Consider the following 20,406-nt stretch of genomic DNA (forward strand, 5'->3'; position numbering starts at 1 on the left):
TGAGAATGTCATTAGTTTTGAAGGTATTTGCTCACAAACTGAACTTTTTTTCCATGATGGAACTACAGAAAAATCAAATATTTGGAGACTGAAGTATCTCATCAAATATTTGATGAGATACTCCAACTGATACTCCAACTGTGCTATCACTGTAAGGGTGGACTTTGCCAGCCAGGGAATCAATTAAATTAAACTAAACAAAAAACTAAGTCTTGAGAAATTACAAAATATTCAAAAATAAAAGTGTCACTAAGAATATTTAAACTATACTATGTCTGTAAATGTGAGAATTGGCTAGATTTTGGAGAGAAAAGGTAAAGTATCTAAACTTCTCAGCACAATATTACTTCTAAATATATGCTTTAGTCATACAGTAAGTACTTATTTAAAAGACAAACAAACAAAAAGAAACCGAGTATTCACCTTTACATCATTAATTACCATTTGAAGACAATAAAAGAGAACATTTCAACACAATCCCGAAAAAAAATGAAATGGCCATCATGATGATGTGTGATTCAGTCATTCAATTTTCTGCTTTGCTGAGCATGCCTCTTGGCAACAGTGTTACAGTAACTCCTGATGACAATTTGGCAAATGCAGAATTATTTGCATTTTATGCCTTTTGACATTTATTTAAACATTATATAACAAAAGGTCAAAGCTGTCAAGCTTTCTTTTAGTTTCTGTTTAATCCATCGTATTTAAAAAAAAAAAAAAAAAACCTTGTGTAATTAACTTGTTTAAAACTGCATTGCTCAACAGGCCTCTCGGCCAAATTCTGTTTCCAATTTCTTGTGAGGACATTGTGTGGCTATGATGAAATCTTCATCTGTTCAGTGAGAATACATGTCACTGTCCTTGTAGTTGTGCTTGTTGCATTAGACTTGGGAAAATTACGTCAGTCTGTCACCTCCAGCGATCTTTTTTCATCATGCGTTTTTTTCTAATTCTTTGAAGTAATGCCTCACTTGATAATAACTGAATCCCATCCATTGGAAGCATTTGCATATATTGATGATGATAATATGTACGCCTAAAAAGTGTACCACTATTTACAATGTTGAAATGAATTAGGTTAACATCTAGCCTCCTAGCTCTACATTTGCTTTGTATCATTATCTGCACGCTTACAGACTGTGTAGCAAATGTTACCTCCTCTCTTGAGAGTTTTACATTACGCAAGTCTGTTTGTGTATATGTATGTATGTTCGGTGTGTACTGTGGGTGTGTGTTTGTATCAGCGCTCCTCTGTGTGTGAGAGGGTTTTTTTTTTGCTTGTGTATCTGTGTGGATAATGTAAATGTACATACCAGCAGGACAGGCGCCTTCTGACATAATAAGTACTTCAGACTGCTGCTTACAAGCATCCCTGCGCAGGAAACATTCGTTCTGGTAGTTCTGATTGTTGGAGCCGCACACTGGGGCATAGTCATTGTTGCACTGCAGAGGGGAGAAAAGAGAAGTGGACATTAGAAGAGAGGAGAGAACAGGTAAAAATATGGGCACAAAAAGAAGAGCAGGTCATATCAAACTCATCTAAAAAACCCACTGAGTAGTATCCACAAATTAACTTATGCTCAACATCCACATTTTCTGAGTAGATTGTCTGAGGGTAAGTACTACTTAACACTGCTAAGTGTTTAATCATACACTGTATGTGAGTAAAGTAAGGGGTAACTTCATTTCATATAATTTTATATTTGCACATCTGTGATTTTTGATTTAACATGGCACATTACATTAAAACAACTTGTATCATTATCATTATTATTATTATTATTAATTGCACACTACATATACTGTTTACATTATGAACATTTACAAATTACACTTCATTTCATTCTCTCAATTTAAAATTTAAACTTATAGCAGCTCTTCTCACTGATATGTTTTTCATATTTTTAATTGTAATTTTCTTTTTATATTATTTCGGATTATTTAATTTTGTGTATATTTTTGACTGCTATACACCACAACACCAAGGCAAATTCCTTCTGTGCAAACCTACTTGGCGATAAACCTGGTTCTGGTTCTGGTTCATTAATGCCACTTAAACAAAAACAAATGTTACAGTTTTTCTGTTTTCCCTCTTTTTAAATGGTAAAATGAGAACATATGGGATATCTTACTAACTGTCCTAATAAATACTGAATAAATACAATGCATAACATACAACTACATTTCATTGTGCAATCCTGTAATGTATAATGACAATAAAACTGAACCTTGAACCTTGAAAAAGGAAAATAGAAATAAAAAATGCAACTCCAACTCAAACACACAAAACTTCTTTCAGCCTTAAAAAGAACCCTGTGTGTCGATGACAGAATAGCTTTTTGTTTGATATCAAAAGGCTTCCTTTTCCCGTCTTTTCTGGGAGACATCCTGTCACTCAAGCTGTATCTGTCAAAGTTTGGGGTATGACTGTGTAATACGTAAATAAATGACACATGAAAATACACTAAAAGAGTGCTGTTGTTCAAAGTCCCTTTTGACAGACACCATCAGAGACCATTCATGTGCAAATGTAGTAGTTCGTGGGGGTTTGAAATTATGTCTGGTTCAAACTTTGAACTGAAAAAAAACCCCACATCAATTACATATATTACAAAAAAAAAAAATCCACTATCACACAATATAATAAAAATCTTATTTCATGCACAGCAGCAGACAAATAAGTGATTAATCAAGGGAGTGTCAACGGTTGGTGTGTGTGTTTTTTTTGTTAGGCTGCGTAAAACATAAGCTGTTAAGCATATTTTTGCTGGGAAATTTATTACATATATTTTTTTATGTATATTTTGATCTTGGTAAAAAAAATAAAAATAAAACATGGACCTCATGTATTAAATTATAATTAGACAATAATGGTAAAATAGGTTGTAAATTAAAACCAGAATTACCAAGGAGACACTTTTTTTTTGCAGAAGCATTACTGTATGCATATAACTACATAGCAATTAAAATATGTTGAAAATAACAGATACAGGATACTTAATCACGTTACAACAGACTGCACATTTGGCGGTTTGACAGATTTATAAATTAGTTTGGAGATTTACAAACTTTCAGTCCACTACACGATGCAAAAACAAAGGGTGTACACATCCATATGCAGATATAAATAACAGTTGGCCGTGTCCCTTAGCAGTACTGTATTTAATAATGGAAGTGCCTTATCATCACAATGAGCTGAAAATATCACCTGAAAAAGTATTTTCTTAATCTTCTTCTAACTATGAGTGATGGGATCCGACATGAACACACACTAATTTCTGCCAAAGTTAGAACTAAAGCTTTTTTTTTTCTCTCTCACTTGTTTGAAGTGAGCCATCACAAGTGACATCACCCTTTTCAGTTGAAAAAAGCTGATGTCACATAATTCCTTGCACCAATCGGGATTTAGCAATATTTTGATATTTTAATTAAAAGTCTGATGACACTTGGTGAGTTTTTTTTTGGCCACTGTCAATCAAATCCAATCACAACACACCAGCAAAGTCCTGATGAAATAGAATAGTTTAATATGTAAGACTAAACCCTTAATATATAATACCTAAAACTGTATTTCTTTAACTTTGATGTTGCTTATTTATCCATGAATATTTAATGTTAAGGATTAATCCTTGATATGAAGTCACGTTTTCAGGGGCTTTAATTTAATTCAGAACGGAAAGTGCACAGCCTAAGAAAATTGCACTACCCTTGAGTTTCTCACATAATTCTGATGTTTTTCTTTTCTTTTTTTTCTTTTTAATTCAGCGCCAAGGATTTGCAAGACGTATTTTCTTTTATTAAAGGGTCATATTCACACTGCAAATATCTTCAGAAAAATGGCCAGCATGTACTGTTGCTCATTCCTCTGTTGTTGTTCCACTGGAGCAGTAGGAGGTTAAGTGACTTGCTCAAGGGCACTGAGCAATATAGCTGCTGTGATACAAGAGAACATTACTCATTCATTTCCCCACATGGGTTGTTGGCTACGGAGCAACTCTAGATTTTTCAGATGACTGATGGCACTATATGACTGAGTCTTAAGTTTCCATTTTTTTGGGTGGTAGAGGAGATATATTCATTTGATTCGATATTGATTCGACTATGCTATGCCACAGGAATAACAAACATCATTATTCAATTGAGAAATATCCTCGACTATTCCCCGGTTAGAAGGGATTGTTATCAGAGGTCCAGAAAAATGGTTGCTCCATAGTCACAGCCCCGTAACCTGATTAAATGTAAAAGTGCTGAAAAATGGGCAACATGTGAAAATGTGTTCATGCAGGGTGTGACATCACAAGGACAACAAGCTCACTTGAGAGTCCCCACAGGAGCGAAGGAGCTAAGGAGCTCATGGCTCTTTGTCTCCACTTCTGGTTAAGTCTCTAATGTCCTGACCTGGAATCTGTTCTCTCTGGGCCAAATCAACTGCAACACTACATGGCTTTCACAAAAGGACAGGGCTATGGACAGATATTAACACATATGCATGATACACCTATAGTAGACAGAGTTTTTTTAGATCAGTCCCCAGACTTTGTAAATCTGAAAACACTAGCTTTATATTTTATTGTAGATGAGAAAAATAGAACTTACAATACACAACCTATTTGATGTCAAAAAGTCACCAAAAGGTTTTACACCGTCCTTATCAAACTAATGCTAACGTGTCATGCTGATCATATGTTTTCATATTTGTTCATTGAATTATTTTTAAAACATTTTTTCAAACTTAAAAAGTGTGCTAAACATGCCGTGAATTCACCTCTTCAACTGAAATACAATCGGTCTTCACCTTTATTTTCCTTACCGTCTAAAATCATATTTGCTTTCCCTCATTTTAAACACATTTTGGAAGCTTTTTAACTACTTTTGAGACAAATTCTTCTCCATAAAATAGCAGGTAGCATTCATGAGACATGACCAAGCACTATTTTATACTTTGTTCTATTGTCTGAAAACACAAAAACAGAAAAATGAAAACAACAAAATCATGAGAGTATAGATGATCACAGAGAGTAGGAGGAGACAGAAAAGACAAATTTAATCAGCTGAGATTCAACAGAGAAACCAGGCACTGTCTGTCCCGCTCCTCACCAGATAGTTGTAAACGTTCTTGTTTGCTGTTAGCTGTTTTTTTTTTCCTATTACGCAGGCATGTCAGTGCGGATGGAGATCTTTATAAAAATCTTCTGAATCCACCAGAGTGGACGCATAGTTTTCATGCATAAACTGCATTTTCAGATTTAGCTGGCTTAGTATGAACAATATGTGTGCGCACACACACACACGCGCACACACACATAAGGTCTGATGGCTGCAAGGAGAAGCACAAAAACAACTACACCATTGATTTGGGAATCCAGGAGCATCATAACGATCAAGTGTGAACACTGTTTTTAAGCTGAAGGGGAAAAGACAGCGGAATAGACACACAGGACAGTAAAAGGACTAGGAGGAGTAAAGGATGGAGAGAGAAACTGCACACTGGCTCTTGATCAAAGGGACTGAGATGCAGGAAGGAAAGAGGCTTTATAGAAGACGAAAGGCAAAAATGATGAGTGAAATTGGGATAAGGGAAGATAAGTCGGAGGAAATGGACAAGAGTGAGACAGAAGACTGAGGGGTAGTGAAAGTAAAAGAAAATATAGAAGTCAAATGTAGATGGGCCAGGAAGTGAGTGTGTGTGAGAGAGAGAGAGAGAGAGAGAGAGAGAGAGAGAGAGAGAGAGAGAGAGAGACAGAGCCCTGGCTCAACAAACTTGGCACGATAAAAAAGAACCACAGCGCCTGAAGAAACTGAGGCATACAGGGAGGAAAAAAAAGAACATCATAAAATAAAAAAGAACAAGAAGAAGAAGAAATGGGGACACAGACAGAAAGAGGGAGAGAGATAGAAAATCCCCTCAAAGGAGAGCGAGAGAGAGAATGAAAAAATGGCAACCCCACAAAGGCGCTTGGAATAGCTTACTGCGGGGCTCGCGCTTTTTGCCATCCTCTATCCTTTCCTCTGTCTCCCACCCTCTCACACTCTCTCCCATCTGGCTCAGGCTTTTCTTAACCTGGGGACTCTCACTTTATGCCAGGCATGATGCAACGGAAGGGAAAGCTGCCCGGCAGAACCCTGCGGGTGTCTTTTAAGAGTGCCTTCTTTTCCGTGAAACTCCCTCCACCCCCCCACCCCCCCCACCCTCCACCCCATCTCTTGATCTTCCCCTGTATTTGGCTCTCACCCTGTGGAAAGGAGAGAAGTGATGAGAGGATGGGGGATTTAAAACCTCCCGTCTCCCTAAGAGGAGGTGCAAGACACGGGCTGCAGCTGTGTGTAAATTACAGTCTCATCCATAAATACTCATACACCGGTGTAAAAAAAAACAATCCTGTGTCTTATGGGCCTCTTAAAACATGCTGTGTGTGTCCCTTTCTTAATTTAGGTGAGGTAGACCAAAAATGAGCGACATCTCGACTGACCTTTCCTCCTCCATTTTAGACCGATCTTCAACTTGTCTTCTTGAAATAAAGCTGACACTTATCTGCAAACTTCTTATTTATTCATCCGAGAATCTTAATGTGACAGTGAGGGAGAGAGTGAGCTGAGGTTATGGATTTGCAACTTGTTCCTAGCTTGTATTTCCTCACAAAGGGCTTCTTTACACAGCACATGACCATAATAGAGACAAAGGCGTTCTTGTTATAGCCTTTGTCAGGCTGCTGAGGCTTTGATCTTTTCCTTCCTAACCAGTAGCGTGTGATGTCGGCACTCTGAAAATTTAAGCTTCGTCAGATGTTGCACTTTACTGTAAGTCAGTACAGATGACTGTCAGCTAAATGTAAATGAAAAAGGACAAATGTGTGTGAGCGATAGGGCAATTCTCATGTGAAGAAAGATTTAGGAGTAGAAGTCATTATGTTAATGAGAGGGGGGTGGGGGGGGGGGTGAATGAGACAGGGGGATAGACAGAAGGTGAGAGAATTTGATCCACCATAATTCTCTGCAGACAGGGAAGTGGGGGCCAGTGGCCAGGGCCATATGGCGTGGCCTTATGTGCCCGCTGGCTCGGGCTTTGCAAAAGTCGCAGACACTGCCCCACACCTCTGCTGTGACAAAACCTGGACAGTCGCGTGGCGTCTCAACCAAGAACACAGTGACAGCTGAGGTGTTGATGGTCCTGGTTTAGCAAAAAAAATGAAAGGATGAATCCATGTGTATTCATGCAGGCAGACTTAACCACAGATGCACCTGGTCATAGATTTCTGCTCTACGGTGTTACATTTGCAGCATGTTTGGATTATTCAGCCAGTTTCTACTCTTCATCCAAGCCATTTCAAATCCCTTCCCACCCATTCTGGTTTTTTGACATGAGAAATATAGTTTCCACAAAGCTCCTGCAGGGGCTGCTGTGGTTCTGCCTACCCTCAACTCCCTTCATCTGAGCTCCAAAAACTAAGCTTTGGGACTGCAGCCAGGACCTGTTGTCTCCCTACCTGCCTGCCTATGATCGCTGCATCACACACACATACACACACACACACACACGCATGCACACACGCACACACACACACACACACACACACAATGCAACCGATGCATCCACCATCTTCGTACAAAAAAGGCACCCGCGCCTTACGAGGTCACAACACACAACAACCTAGCAAAACAAGCAGAACCATCATCATTCATTCTGTGGCTCTACAGCAGCTCCCAGTGCTGACTTCACCGAGCGTCCGACATAACTGCTGCCTGACAAGGGTGGAACAAAGACAGGTGGTGGGAGGGGAAAGTAGGGGGGAATGCAGAGTGAAAAAACAGGTATGAGAGGGAGGAGGACGTGAGTAAAATGAGGAAAGAAGGAAGGTATACAAGACAGATGACAGGAGATGCAGGGAGGTCTACAAGGTGAAGAGGTAGAGGAGTTAAGAAAGATGAGCTTAAAAGGTGAAAAAAGTGTAAGTGATGGGGGTGATATGAAGATGGCAACGGCAGGAATGAGGAGAACAACGTTGGGGAACGGCCGTGCACAAAGGAAGCCACATGAGAGGAATCCATATGAGTGGGAGACAAAGGAGAGGGGAGATGCAACGTGAAGGCAAGTGCACGCATCAGTGCATGACTATGTAGTGGAGGGAAGAGCATGCCAATTTGAGGGGTAGAGCTCTGCAAAATGCAGCGAGAGCAAACATGACAAGATATCAGCATCAATAAGTGAGAAAACAAATGACTCATCCATCCATCCAATACAGCTCCACTCCAGTCGAATCCTGCAATCTCCACATATACAAAAAGGATCATCATTCCAACCAACGGTTAGTCAGAAATCCTGTGAACTGTGCAGACAGAAGTAACACTGAGGTATGTGTGCAGCACAGTAGAGAGGGTGTCATTCTAAAGTGAGATATTCACTGTAAAAAAAAAAAAAAAAATCAGATGATTACTGGATTTAAAGTGGAATATTGGAGACTTGTTCTTAAACTGTAAAAAATAATGCACTCGTCTTTATTTAAAAGTGAAACTTAGATATGATTAATTTGGATGAAAAGTTTAGATGCAAAAATTGGAACTATGAGTCACGACATAAACAACCAAAGCGTGGTATCTCAAAAAGAAATCTACAAAGTGAAATATTTTGTGGGAACAGATAAATATGCAGCTCCCTGACAGCAGCGTTTTAATTTAAGGCAGTTTTAATAAGCAAGTTGAACTTTACTCGTTCTGCCAGTCTTAAAAGGAACATATCATGCTTTCTGTGAGTTCCTGTTATTTTTATACTGTTATGATGTCGGATATCTATGTTAAACATGGTCAAAGGTCCAAATCATAAAGGAAAATGTATGTAAAAATACTCCCTGAAAGTCAAAAGCCAGGGCTTCAGCCCACTCTGAACGCTCTTGTTGCTAAGATTGTTGCGGATGTTTTTTTCTAGGGGTTGTTGGCTTTGTCCAGTAAAGAATGAGAAAAAGAAGTGAAATCCTACTACTACTGTTCGTTTACGTAGCCTCCTGAAGTCTGCTGGGACACAGCTTCTGGAAACTAACCAATAAGAACAGAGTGGACTCATTGGGAGGAGGGCCTTAAAGAGACAAGAGCTAAAACAGCCAGTTTCAGACAGAGGCTGAGCTGAGGGTCTGCATAAAGGGCCAGTTTTTATTATAAGATGAATAAAGAAATTTTTAACAAATATATTCCAGTAGAAAAAAAATAGTGAAAACACAAACCTGGAAATGTGCTTAATACTTCCCTTTTAAACTTTATTGCCTTCGATAAATTTTTGAGAACAGTGTGGCTGCCACTGAAATCTCATGTCAATATACTTGTATTGATGAACAGTAAAACCTGTAGTGTGTGGAGCCATTAAAGGTCCAGTTCATAGAGTTAGATTTCTCTCTCCCTGATGGAATTGATCTGAAGTTAAACAAAATGTTATAGTTGTCATTACAGTAGACGGTCAACAGAATCAAATAGCAAGAGAAGAAAGAGCCTGAGGCAAAAGATGTGACTGATAAAAGCATTTCAAAGTCTTAATACAGAGGAGCGGATAAAGTTACAGACATTTAAGCCCTTGACTTTTATCAGCACTCTGAGTGTATTGGAATTACTTTCATTAGTGTGCTAATATGATGCAGACTACAGAGTGCACCAATGGAAGACTAAAGAAAGATCTGCTGCTCTGAATAAGCATCTCAAAACACATATATGTACTGGTCAAGCACAACATTTGAACTTGTTAGCTTGATAAAGAATCTCTTTTTGTGAACCAAATGAAAACATTTCAGATAAGTATTGTAGCGTATTTCCCTGTGTAAATTTTGCTCATGTTCACTTTCTTTATTTATGGACTTATAGCAGAGCCACTATGTGTCTTAGCCAGTCATGCCATATATTATATATTATTATGTTATTTTCATAATAAATTGGGCTTCCCAGAAAGGTTTTTTGCCTGTATGTCCACAGGTTTTCAACACAGGCAACATCTGTTTATGTTATTCTGTTGATGGATAAAGGAGAGTGTCAGTAATCCAGGGATATATATGCAGATTCGATACTGAGGAGTGCAGGGGAAATCTTATTTCTTAATCTGTTATTCTGATTTGGTGTGTTACAAATAAGACTGATGAACTCTCTGTAAGGATGTTTGAATGAACTGCACAAGTAAATAGCACTGAACTCAAATGACTGGTCTTAAACAAACTGACGCCCCTGCGTCTAGACAGGGGACGGAGTTGAACTGTGCAGGGGTGAAATCAGGACAGACATCAAATGTGTACGTGACCATCTCTCTCCATCTCTATCTGTTTGCATATAAGGACAGTCTGTGTTCAGTCTCTTGATGCCGTCTCGGTTAAGAGAGACTGCATCCTATTCGGCCGAATAGCGAGACTCTGTCTCTGTTTGCTGATCGCTGTTGGTTGTTCATATTAATTTGACTTGATACTCTGTAATAAATTCCTTAAATCTGAGATCAAGCTCAGTGTTATTAATGAGTCTGTAATTTCTTGTTCCTCACCACACAGCAAGATATTTTCGCTTCTACAAGGAGAACTTTAGTATGACTCTGAGGTAAAATAAGGAGCATATCTTTTCTATGATTTCCGTTGATGGACCTCAGAGAGTATAAGTCACACAGAATAGACACTATCTTCTCTTTGTGTTGAGATTTTACTGATGCTGAGAAGAAGTGCAATATTGCAAATTGGGCACTCCGGGTTACTAGATAAAAGCTACTTTATAGTCTATCAGTCAAGTCAGTGTAAAGTGGCAACATAGGTGTTTGCAAAAAGCTTTCTAAGTTCCTCATGGGGTATCCAAAAATGCTTCCCACTCTGGGAGTCCCTGATCACTGATGTAGTGATGCAGTGTGGCCTCGGTCTTCCCTGAGGGTCCGATGCCAGGTTACTCTTCTTTAAATACCTTGAAAGGAGGACACTCAGGGGGACGACTTTACCACGTGCCTAAACTGCCTTAAGCAATGTTTGTCAATGTAAAGGAGCATTTACCAAGGTCCATTCAAGATCACCGGGCTCCTTCCTGATAACGAGCCCAACCATGCTACCAAGAAACTACCTTTCAGATGATTAGGTGATTTACTTCGGGCGTCCATTTAAATAATCATTCATTTTGTGACACCCACATTGCTGCAGTCACTGGATGAATTTGGGAATCAATCTCACAATCTGTTTTATCACCACAATATCTGACTATCTACACAATACCTGAATAAATACACGCAGAGCCACTACATACTGCCAGAGTTTTTACTTGTCTATTCAACAGGGATAATAAAGATAAAGATTGTTACATAGGAGGAAGATTCAATGCACTGTATATACAATAGGATATCTATCTGAATCTAATTCTGTAGCCCCCGTACTGACAGAGAGGATTGGATGGACACTACATCTATAGGTCCGGTTTCCCTTACATACAACCTTTACACAATGTTGGTGTGAGGGAGTCACTTGATGCTGTGTACTGGGATATTCAATATCTACTGCAAATATGCTTCTTCTGTTGTGCCTCCAGGTGACTGCAGTCTGTATTCTGTATTCAACAAACAGATGGGTATTGCAAAGCACTTGCCTTTGAATACATCAGATTACTGTAGAGCTACTCCCTGGCTTCTCCTTCCAATTTACAGAGTGTGGACACAGCACCCAAGCTGCCCTATATTCAGGGAATGGGTCATGTTTTATGCTGTCCAGTTGACAATCCCTTAATATATGGTTCACGTTTCTACCCCCGATCTTGTTCCAAGTACCTTATTAATTAGTATCTGCTGTTACCAAGTCTAATCTGATATTTTTTACATTTTACTTGTATTTATTTATGCATTTTTTCTTAATTACAGTGGTACAGTCCATGCTTAGCACAAAGTGGCACAGTTTGCTGTGACCAGACATTGTTCCTCATGCAAGAACCCCTCAAATGAACAGATTTGTTCTTAAAGATCCCCTCCAGACATGTTTTAAGATGTATATAAAATACTCTACTTTGAATACTAATTTGTGTCTGATATGGTTTTCCACAAAAAAGGGAAGGTTCAATTATCTTTTTAATATCCTTAAAATTAATTCTACTCCTTCTCTCTCATTAAAAATTCCAGAATCTATAAATATGCAAATATATATAATTTCAGAAGTTATTCTCTGTGTATTTGCTGGAGACTTCAAGTTTCCACATAAAACTTGTGTAATTTGAATACTGGACTAGGATTGGCTTCCAAACTATTTGTGATGTCACAATGTGCATGAATTTGGAGTTTAAATATGATACTGAAGTCAACAAAAATAAAATATATAACTAAAACAAACTTAATATTCTGGTCAAGATATTATCGTCATGTCTTGTCAAATTACTGAAAAGCTGTTTAGATTTTATGATTTTTTTCTGGCATATTTTGGCACAGCAACCTCTACATTAGTCTAGGAGCACTTTGCTTTATAGGGATATTTTTTAGTGTAATTTCATGTCAAAATATACCCTATTTGTTTCTGTCACAGTACAGTGCGGCTCTGATGGACACGTTGTTGTCAGCTACATTAATATTTTCTAACTGTTTCAGGTCCTCTACTACTGACACTCCAAATTTAAATTTGTTATGATTTTGTCTGTGGATTTCTGACAGCAGGACATGAAGCGCTGCAGTGTGAAATTCTCGTGTTTACTCTTTGGAAACATTTTAGTGAATGAAACCTGCCCACAAACAGAGCAGAACATGTAGCCTTATATGGCAATTTTAGAGGCTTTGATTATGCTAATGATCAAAACTTACGAACATGCACCTACTCATGTGCAGGTGACATTCATCACTCTGAAATGAGCGATTTATGACGAGCTTGCACAGTTGGAGCACTTCAGTAAACCTCACAGAAGGAGTTTTAGGATAAGAATGTTCTTGCATGATGCCCAGTGACATAACAGCTGCCGCTTGTGGAGAATCTGCATCTTAAAATTCAACCTAGCCAGGAGGTGTGGTATTTGTACTCTTCCAGATCTCTATGCTAATTACAAGGAAGCTAGTCAGCAGCACACTCAAGCAGAACCCAACTTTCATGGCTAATTTTCAGTGCACAGACACATAAAGATGAGTGGCTAAGCCTCTAGAGCCCTGTTGGAGGTTTCAGCCTGTGATCATCTGTCATCAAAGGGCTACAGTACATAAAGATCACTGATATTTATGAATAGAGTTTCAAGGCACAGCTGGGGTGTGAATAATGTCCGATTCAATGACACTTAGGACACAAACCCAACAAAAACGTGGTTTGTGTTGTGCATGCATGCAAGACCACAACCAATAAATGCCTACACAGACCTGGCTCTGTGTGGAATAAAGTATGCATGGGGAATTATTAAAAGTCATAATAAAGGGCATGGCATCGGTATCTATACCAATGTGCTTTTACCCTTCAGTGAACATTCTACAGATCACTAACATTGAGGGACGAACAAACATCATTGACTCTCAGCTGTGCATATGTTAACTCCCCAGCAGAGGCTCCACAATGAACAATCATCAATGATATACTCATAAGGTGCTGTTTGATCTGTTCTTTCTACATTGATGGCCAATGATCACACACTGATTAATAATCACTGACTAAACACTCAAATTCACTAAGCAGTAAACAAGAGTCCTTTCCCATTCTTGGTGGTTATTTAAATGTCTACCTTTAATAAGAAAGGTGGATGTATGTTTATGTATAATCCACAGTGCACAGTTTGGTTCAAGAACATGAGAAATGGATTTCACCTCTATGAAACCTAAAATACCTGCAGAAATCACAATGAATAAGTGAATGGAAGAATAATTATGACTATGTTAAGAGATTAATAATTATTCACATCCTTAGAAAAGGAGTGTAACCACACTGTATGAATCATAGGATTGCTGGTAAGTATAATATGATCTAATATTTTGTTCAGAATACTGTAATATGGACATTTCAGTGTAGAGGTATTTTTCAAAAGTCTGTTTTTATTTCATACTGTCCCTTATCACGACAGTGGTGCTGTCACCGCCTTCTCATTTTTCAGCCAGTCAAACAAGCCCTGCCTCTTAAGCAAGCCACCTTAAATGTCTGCTACCAGAGTTAGCCAGTTAGCTCCTGGTAGCTAGAGCAACAACAATGTCAAAGTAATTCTGAATCAACTGTCTAGCTGCTGCTGTAAATAAACACATTACGTAGACGCTGAAACTAACATCTCTCCTTTTATTTATTTAGCTGAACAAGACTGCACATGCTACCTCCCTAGCTGGCTGAAACTAACATCTCCTTTTATTTATTTAGCTGAACAAGACTGCACATGCTACCTCCCTAGGTGGCTATCTACATGGGGTAGTGAGTTTGGTTTATTACTCAGCATTAAAGTGAAGAGACCATGAAAGAGGCGGCATCAGGTAACATTATCTGGTGAATTCAGAGTTACTTCTGGCACATTTTGAATCTAAAGATGGTGCTCAGAGAAAGCAAAAAGATCAACTGGACCAACAGGAGCTATCTAACAGTAACACTATCACTTGTCAACATTTATATACATCATCTGAACTGCGCCACTGCTCGGGGTCATAATTACTACGGCCAGATGGAACCTGTCACTCAAACATAAGTATATGTTGTTTTTGGTTGACTAACATTACAACTTATGGTCTACAATTATTTCACAAATTGATGGTTCATTAATATATGCTAGAAAGTTTTTAATTGGTATGATCTTTCATTTCATGATTTATTTATTTAACATTGAACACTATGGGGTTCCATATTTTTATACCACTTATGCCATTCCACTGTAATATCACTATCAGATGCTTCAATTACGACAAAATGTGTTAAGTCGTAAATAATTTAATAATTGTCTTCAACAAGAGATTTCAGGCACTTGCGGTTCTTAAAAAGATACTTTTAACACTTCAAACCCAGGGGACTGACAATTTTCCTGCCACTTTGCATCAAATTTAGAAAGCAGCTGCACAAGCACTAACAGAGACCATATCACAAGCTAATGATACGCCTTCCTCAGAGTGCTGATATGCTACCACAGCTAGGGACTGCAGCTATTCCCTGAGTAAACCTTAACTCAAATGGACTTACTCTGGCAGCCTTACTGTCAGCGACTCTTAAGACCCGGGACAGCCTCCTGGTATGGTATGGCTGTCCTGGGGGCAGGCATTCAGCCTCCAGTCCCAGTGTCTCACACCCAAGACTAATGTTGAACAAGAACCTACTACCTACATGACGGGCCTGCAATTTGGAAGTGTTTGCTAACAAAGAATCCCCCAAGTAAAGCATTCCCTCATCCTCATTGCTGACTCTAAAAAAAAGACTAAACTTTACAATCTTTCCACCAAAACTAAGTTAAAGAGAGCAGTGCATGCTAGGCTACAGCACTGCTGAGTGTTCAGTCATATGAGGTCACACTTACAGCTGGTGGGCCCGTTGTATTAATAGAAGAGGTATAAAAACACAGGTATAAATAAACAGGCAAACTGCAGAACTTACTTGCCACACATCCAACATAATAGCTACAAACCTTGTTCGCTCAGCTATTAAGGAAACTTAGCAAAACTGTAGTGAAGGTTTGTATGCATGACCAAAACAATGTTTCACAAAATACTGTAAAAGGATTAGCCTATAGTACTTAAATTTAGGCTGTCAATATTATTAATACATGAGATTTGTTGTACAAGCGTACCCACACCATAAACTATACTTCAATATTTTTCATTAACTGTAAAACAAAAACTTAACAGTTGATGTTTTATAGACTGTAGCTTTAGATAGCTGTCTAATTTTGCAACTTGAATATATTTTAGTTGCATTTGTGTGTATTTGTGTATATTTATTATTGGTACAAATTAAATTTCCAGTGAAGTTCACTACATAAAACATGTAATACAGAGTTGCTATTAGTATTATGTTTTGACAAGTTTATTTTTTTTTAAATTTCCTGTATTACTTTAATATGGTTATTAAAGTTTTGTGACCAAAACTGTAATAACTTTTGATTGAAAGGATCCTAATTAAAAATGCTTTTTATATTTTGTATTTATGGTCAATAATACCAATATATTTTAGCAGATTTTTAAAACTTTCAGTCATCAATATCAGCAGCATCACCCTAAAACAAACCCACTCAAGCATGCAAACACTGGTGGAGTGGGTGGGATGAGGTTGTAGTGGTCAAAAGTGGATTGAGCCTATACAGCAGTGCGGGCCATTAATGCTAACCCAGATAATGTTAGCCTAAGGTATATTGCCAAGCTCACAGACAAATTGTCGCACTGAAGACCTTTTACACGGCAGACATCTTGACATGTCATAGCAGGAAAAGCACAGGTGGAACTAATAACCTTAACAATGGCTCAGTTACATTCAAGTGTCCATGGAAAGCTGTACTGGTAAACTAGCAGGCGCTATACCAGGGTCATGAAAAATTAAATGGGCTTCTGCCATTATTAATGTTATTAACCACACCTGTGCTTTTCCTGCTTTGACATGTCAAAATACCTGCTGTGAAAAAAGGTCTGCCACACTATCGTGCTATCTTTCAAGCTTTCTTTCAAAAGCCAACAAAAAGGAAACCTGCTGCCTACATGATACAACTAGTATCACAACGCGAACTCAACAACTTTTACTCAAATGTATCTCAGGAGAATCACTGTGCGTGTGGTCCTGCTCACTATCCTCCTTAATACAGTCAGTGGCTCAGAACTGCTGAAAAGGGATTTCATTCAGCTGAAGGACACTCTTGGGAACCTTCCTGTGCAAGAATATCAGGCTCTACCACAACATAAAACAGGGGTATGAAAAGCTTCACTACACAGCTATCCCTTCATCAGCATGTGTGGCATATAGAATGAATTTCAATGACAACTCTGACATTTTCTGGGGGTTGCAGAAAAGTGTTTCAAGAGGATGGAATCCACTGATCTTGGTTCAGAGCTACGGTGCTACACAACAGTTTATTACCTTCAAATCCTTCCTTTGAAATGTCTGAGTGTATACAAAGCTATCTGAGGAGTTACAGACAGACATATGAAGCTGATACTGTTTGTGTATCAGTGAAGTACACCTAAAGAAGTAGAGCAGGTGCCCTCCTCTTCCACCGGTCGTGAACCCTTCCTGAGTCACTCGGAGATTATGGAAGTCAACAAGACTGTTAGATTTTCAACTCCACACTCGGCACTCTTCCAGTCTCCTCTACAGCCTCATATGCATAGCCTGGTAATCAGACCGAATAGCCATTTTGTTCCACCTCCAATGAATATAAATCACTGAACAAATCTGAGATGTGGGGGCAAACCAGACTACCTTCAGTCTCCCGACCAGTTCGCCTGGTCAGTCTTTCCTCCTAGGCCCGACACCTCCCCAGTGAAATGGGCTGCAAGCAACTTCATGACTACATTATAAGAAAGCAATTTCTAACCATGTTATTAGAGGACTACTCAGACTGTGATGCGGACTGTGAGACAAAACATGTTTATTTATTCAGGGGTGGACAAGTAGTTTAATCTACCTCATGGATAAAATGAAAGCATCACTTATTTTTTCCTTGCACACTTGTACATGGTGATTTCTTTTTCAATTGTATTATTTTCCTGTTGTGTTTATGTTTCATATGAATTCATATCAGATGTAAATATATCAGTATCATGCTCAGATTTTCATTGTTTTGATCCTATCCCACACATGTTTTTGTACTTTTAAATGTTGTTTCAGATTTTTTTTCTTTATGAAATAAAATATTTTCGATTGTTTTTTTCTTTATATGCATATATAAAGTATATAGTTGATTAAGCACCTTTGCCTGTTTGTCGGTGTGCGAAATACCTTGTGACAATCCAGGGGTCCTGGTGTCGTGGGCGGTTCTTCCAAAAGAGAATACAGGCATACATCCGCCACTATCAAAGTAACTATACAAGAACATGTTGTGTTTTTTTTTTTTTTTTATTGGTTTATTTATTTATTTGTTCTGTGATATAAGGATTGTTTAAGGACCTTTAAAAAAATCCTTGAGATAAATAGAGGACTTTTAATTAGTATATGAATTAGTTTTCATTTATTGGACTTTTTAAATATGCAGAGTGGAGCGGCACAGAGATCAAATATATTAATTAATTCACCTTTTTAAGTTTAAGAGAGAAGCTTTTCGACGTTTTTCATCAAGGCCAAATCTTGTACAAACCCAGACACTGTCAGGTGCTTCCACAGCCCTTTGTATTTCTGTCTCTCAACATAACTGCATGACGAAGCTTCGCTGGCTGTTTTAAAGTTATGTGCCAGTGTAGGAAAACTCCTGCAGTAATCCTTGTTGACTGATGACAGACTGAGTACAACTTTGAAATGAAAAATTCAAAGTTATTGCAGCCAGCCACTTCTTTGAGCGAATCTTTCACTGCAAGTTCAAGACAGTGTGCGAGGCAGTGTACAAGCTGAACACGAGGGACGTCTTTTTTGATTCTGGCTATTAGTCACCCTCTGTATTTCCCACACTGGGATTATGGTATCTGGTAAGGATGTGGTGACCAAACTCAAATTGAGAGGCAGAGATTTCCCAATTTGAGAATCTGAAGTGTAACTGCTGCAATACAACAAAATATTATGATTCACAACAATCAATCAATTGGTTAATTGTTTATTTCCGACTCTGTAAATGTCATTATTCAAGGGACACCAAAACATAAAGAGAGTAAATTATACATTTTGAGGGAGCAAAAGCATATTATTATCTAGTGGCACTGTGGCTCTGAGCAATAAAACAAATCTACAGACTCAAAAAATGTTTTCAGTAACACTGTTTCTGACACCTTTATATGAAACAAATGTTTCATGAAATGAAAAGACTCCTTGGTTAATGCAAAAAACATCGTGTGCCTGAGAAGCCTGCAGTGCAGTAGCTATCAGACAGAGGCTCAAGTGCTGCAGCCGCACTTTCCAGACAGTAACACATTAGGACAGTTGATGTAGAGACATCAGAGGAAGGGTGAGGTGCGCACAAAATCTTACATGAAAGCTTAAACTGGTTCGATTTGTTACGTCTTTTAAAAGGAGACGACGATGCTTGAACTGATAACCGTACGGTGACAGTACAAGAGAGTTTAAGAGTCTATCAAAACAAACCCTAATTTGCTGCTTACAGTTGCTGATTTACCGAGACAAGATTGTACACAGATAATCAGATCACCAACAGGAGGTCAGAGAAGGAGAGACAAAAAGTGGAGAGTCAGACACATGTATAAACAGAAGCGTAAAATATACTGAAAGAGCAAGTACAACAGTCAATTAACTGCATGAAAAAGCTGACAAAAGAGAGGTAAGTTGTGTCCACATCAAACTCCATCAATGTTTTATACCTTTTTATGTTTTATACCCTTTACCTCTGCTGATTTTTTTGTCAAATGGTGATGATAGCAGGAATTATTGTGGAGAATACCTAATTGCTTCAGTGATGTCTGTGTGGCTGAAATACCACAAGAATTTGTGTTTAATTTAGTAAACTCAAGTTCAGGCTGGTGGGAACATATTTGGCTTTAAAGCAGTCTTTTCAGATGTATACTATACACAGTACAGTGCAAAACTCTTTGACACTTTGGATGTTTAGATTCTTATCCATAATGCAGTACCATCAGGGAGGCATCTGATCAGTCCCAAATTTATTCTGCAGCATGACAATGACCCCAAACATACAGCTAGAGTCAAGAACTCAACAACAAAAAGAACAAGGAGTCCTGCAGCATGGTCCCCACAGAGCCCTGACCTCAACATCATAGAGTCAGTCTGGGATCACATGAAGAGACAGAAGCAACTGAGACGCCTAAATCCACAGAAGAACTGTGGGAACTTCTAAAAGATGCGGGAACAACCGACCTGCCGAGTACTGTGATAAACTGTTTGCAGGTGTACCGATGTGAATCGGTGCTGTTTTATAGGCAAAGCATGCTCACACTATGTATTACATGTATTCTGTTCACAATGTATTACATTTGCAGTATTTATCTGTCCCTCGACCCTTGGCCATTAATCCACAGGTTTCTGGGCTAAGCTCTCGATATCCACTAAACCTCGAAACACTCCTGGTGTTTGCTATGAACTTTTTCTGCCCATTACATGGTATTTCACAAAAAAAACAAAAAAACAAAAACAATCATAAAAGAATAAATAAATAAATAAACACAGCTTTAGGCACATACAAAGAATTGAAATGCCCACTTGAGCCACTTATTTACCTGGGAAATTCTATACACCAAATGATCCCAAGTGATCAATACTTTAAACAGTAACCTTGAAAGTACACTAACAATGTTGCTCCACTCAGGCCAAAACAGAAATGATGTAATAAAACATCCCTGTGATCAGGTAGCTCTGTGTAAGAGTTTAGCAGCCAAAACCAAACTTGAGATGCATCATGCCA

General features: G+C 38.4%; 1 protein-coding gene across 2 annotated transcripts in view; it reads right to left on the reverse strand.

Annotated features, from left to right (window-relative positions):
* tmeff2a (transmembrane protein with EGF-like and two follistatin-like domains 2a) overlaps positions 1-20,406 on the reverse strand; it is a 122,946-nt gene that overhangs the window by 74,863 nt on the left and 27,677 nt on the right. For both annotated transcript variants that reach the window (XM_042426642.1, XM_042426641.1), the window contains exon 3: positions 1,314-1,443. In XM_042426642.1, coding sequence (XP_042282576.1) covers positions 1,314-1,443 — 130 coding nt within the window. The remainder of the gene's footprint in view (positions 1-1,313; positions 1,444-20,406) is intronic.

The sequence above is a fragment of the Thunnus maccoyii genome, chromosome 11 (assembly GCF_910596095.1).
Source record: "Thunnus maccoyii chromosome 11, fThuMac1.1, whole genome shotgun sequence".
Lineage (NCBI taxonomy): Eukaryota > Metazoa > Chordata > Actinopteri > Scombriformes > Scombridae > Thunnus > Thunnus maccoyii.